Here is a 3,339-nt window from a genome sequence, read left to right as displayed (position 1 = left end):
TAGGGCTGCCACGTTTAGTTGACTAGTGGACTATTAAAATGGTTGAATACTAATTTAATAATTGAGTAGTCATTATTTTAAATAGAGCCAGAGTTGAAAGTTATAATGGCATTATGCAAGCTTTTTGGACTATTTTGGCTTTTATTTAGGTTTTTTAGGCTATTTTGAAGTTCGGCTAATATTTCAGCTACATACCTGCTATTTTGGCTAATTTTTGCTTTTTTTGTTTTTTAAGCTATTTTACAGTTTAGCTGATATTTCAGCTACATACTAGCCATTTTGGCTAATTTAGGATTTTTTTCTGTTTTTTAGGCTAATTTGGAGTTTAGATAATATTTTAGCTGCATGCTAGCTATTTTGGGATTTATTACGTTTTTTAGGGTAATTTGGAGTTTAGCTATTATTTCTGCTACATGCTAGCTATTTTGGGATTTATTACGTTTTTTAGGGTAATTTGTAGTTTAGCTATTATTTCTGCTACATGCTAGCTATTTTGGTTGATTTAGGATTTTTCTTTTTTTTTAGGTTACTTGGGAGTTTAGCTAATATTTCTGCTACATGCTAGCTATTTTGGTTAATTTATGAATTTTTCCTTTTTTAGGCCATTTTGGAGTTTAGCTAATATTTTAGCCACATGCTAGTTCATTTGGCTAATTTAGGATTTTTCAGTTTTTTAGGCTAATTTAGAGTTTATCTAATAATTTAGCTGCATGCTAGCTGTTTTGGCATTTATTAAGGTTTTTAGGGTAATTTGGAGTTTAGCTGTTATTTCTGCTGCATGCTAGCTATTTTAGCTAATTTAGGATTTTTTGTTTTTTAGGCTTATTTAGAGTTTAGCTAATATTTCAGCTGCATACTTAGGCCTTTTAACCCCCAAATTTTTAGACTAATTTGGCATTTAGCTAATACTTTAGCAGGCTATCAGCTTCAGCGTTTTTAGCTATCAATTTCAGCATCTTCAGCTATCAGCACTAGCATCTTTAGCGGCCAAATTCAGCTTACAGCATTCACACTAGCATTATCGCAGGTAGTTAGTTGAAAGCTAATGATGGTTAAGATGTGTGCTTTACATCCAGTTTGTGCATGACCCGATTAGTCGACTAATCAGAAAAAATAATCTGTGATTAGTTGACTATTAAAATAATTGTTTGTGGCAGCCCTATTTGTAAACCCTTGACTTTATTTTTATTGAAGAAACAAAATTCAGTTTTTGCTAAAGTTTAGCTCGCTAAAAGAGAATTTTGCATTTAAAGATGCAGGGGTGAGTGCTACATTTCACATGCCCCCTTTAAACGCTGCCGTATTGTGTTTCAGGGAGTAACAATCCCAAGCCAGCGCCGCTACGTCTACTACTACAGCTACCTACTGAAGAACCAGCTCGAGTACAAGCCGGTGGCGCTGCTCTTCCACAAAATGGTCTTTGAGACTCTCCCTATGTTCAGCGGGGGCACCTGCAGTAAGTCGTGCTCAAATTCAACTCCAAACTAGGGCGCAGGCAGGCTGCTGTTCAGACGTAACGAGAGCCTTAGATGTAAGTTTTCACCCCCGCTGTAGCTGAGCGCCGCCAAAGCAGAGGAACGGTCATCTGTGGTGGGACCGAGTCGTCCCGTTTCTCGCCGTGCAGCTGCAGCACTTTTGGACTTGTCGTTGAGCTTTAATTTGTGGTCATCTTAAGGAAATGTCATGCGTGATCAGATCTATGCTGACTCGTTTGATGAATGAGTGAAGCAGTTCTCGTGCTGTACTAGAGAGTGTGGGAATAGAAAAAGTTAAATTAGGCTGAAAATCCCAAAATTTTAGACTATAGAAGCTCGAATCTGTGCACTCTTTTTATTGGTTCTCTTTAGGTTTCATGCATATTAATTACACTTAATGTGGAAGTAGTCAAAGGTCAGAAGTTACATTTGAATACAATAGAAGCTCATTCATTTAAAAAAGTATTTTTTATGTAAAAACTGTCAGAGTGACTCAAGGTTTTTATCTAAAAATGTAGCTCTGAGAAGTGGATTTTTATGCTAATCTGTTTTAAGATGGTTTCAGGGCTCGAATCTACCTGTTGTTCTCACAGCAAAAGTTCTGCTCAAATGTGTCTTATTAACCCGGATCAGCTTGTGACTAAACATGTCTGCTGTTTGCTGTCAGTGGGGGAAAAAGCACCTCTTCCTCCTTGGTGTCTGCAGCTTTCTCACATTAACACCTGGCTGTGCTGGGAGGCCTCGGCCGCACCGATCCTTCTCTTTCTTGCTAAATCTTTCTCAAGGAAATGAAAGGCCCTATTCTGATTTTGACATCTCCATTACAGCTCTAGATATGAGAAAACCTGCCCATTTGTTGTACAACAATTAATAAAAGAGACGTGGAGGACGTGTGGCGACAAATTTCAGAAGTTCCCTTTTTTTTTTGCTTTGTTTCTCTTTTTGTATCTCGCAACAGCGTCTTGTCGAATATTAAAGACGCAGAGAAGCTTTGTAGCTGTAAAGGTTTGTGTGGCGCTCTTGTGTTTTGTGCCTGCTGTGCTGTCAAGCCCCTGACAGGCCAGCCAGGCCCTGCTTGTGATAATCTCCTTCTTTCTCTCTAAGGGGACGTTAAAAACAGGAGCGAGCCGACCCCTCAGGGCTTCAAGAAAGGGAATTGGCATTGGGGTAAATGAGCCTTTCATCCACTATTGTATCACTCTGTAATTTTTTTTTTTTTAAACACGACCTCAGACATCTAGCAGGCAGGGGCAATCTAAGGTAGACATGTTTCCTAGCAGGATAGGATCAGCAGAAAGGCACATCTCCAACACACACCCCCCCTCTCTGACAGGAAGAAGAGACCATTAAAATTCCTGTATAAGCAAAGTGTTGCACTGAACCAAGAATAAAACATGACTGTCTGTCAGAATAGGGTCCTGTGTCTTTGGTTCATGGTCTCTAACATTTACTTTCCCTCTCCTCTCCTAATTTTCATAACCCGGTGCCACTATTTTCCATGTATTCAGTGAAGGGTTTGGTGTTCTGTGCACGTTGAAGCGTCTAACCTGTGTAATAACCTCGGTCTCTTATCTCGCTTCCCTGATCCTCCTCGTCCTCCTCTGCCACTCTCCTTTCTTTTGCCACCTTTCATGAATCCCCCCTCCCGACATCCTTTGTGCGACATCGTCCCTCTCGCAGATCCCCAGTTCGTGGTGTATCAGCTGAAAGTGAAGATCCACACGTCGAACCCCCTCCACACGCGGCGGGAGGACAAGCTCATGTATTTCGAGTTCCCTCAGCCGCTCCCGGTTTGTGGAGACATCAAAGTGGAGTTCTTCCACAAACAGAATAAAATGATGAAAAAGGTTAGTGAGGTTTTGGC

The 3,339-nt window shown here is 40.2% G+C and overlaps 1 protein-coding gene across 2 annotated transcripts in view; it reads left to right on the top strand.

Moving 5' to 3' along the window:
* ptena (phosphatase and tensin homolog A) overlaps positions 1-3,339 on the top strand; it is an 11,004-nt gene that overhangs the window by 4,622 nt on the left and 3,043 nt on the right. Inside the window, exons 6-8 of one of the 2 annotated variants that reach the window (XM_024297736.2) lie at positions 1,315-1,456; positions 2,580-2,642; positions 3,156-3,322. In XM_024297736.2, coding sequence (XP_024153504.1) covers positions 1,315-1,456; positions 2,580-2,642; positions 3,156-3,322 — 372 coding nt within the window. The remainder of the gene's footprint in view (positions 1-1,314; positions 1,457-2,579; positions 2,643-3,155; positions 3,323-3,339) is intronic. The other variant, XM_024297737.2, reaches the window with a different exon arrangement.

Source organism: Oryzias melastigma, linkage group LG15 (assembly GCF_002922805.2).
Source record: "Oryzias melastigma strain HK-1 linkage group LG15, ASM292280v2, whole genome shotgun sequence".
NCBI classification, from domain to species: Eukaryota; Metazoa; Chordata; class Actinopteri; order Beloniformes; family Adrianichthyidae; genus Oryzias; species Oryzias melastigma.
Note: the sequence above shows the minus strand (reverse complement) of the source record. Positions and strands in the feature narration are given on the sequence as shown.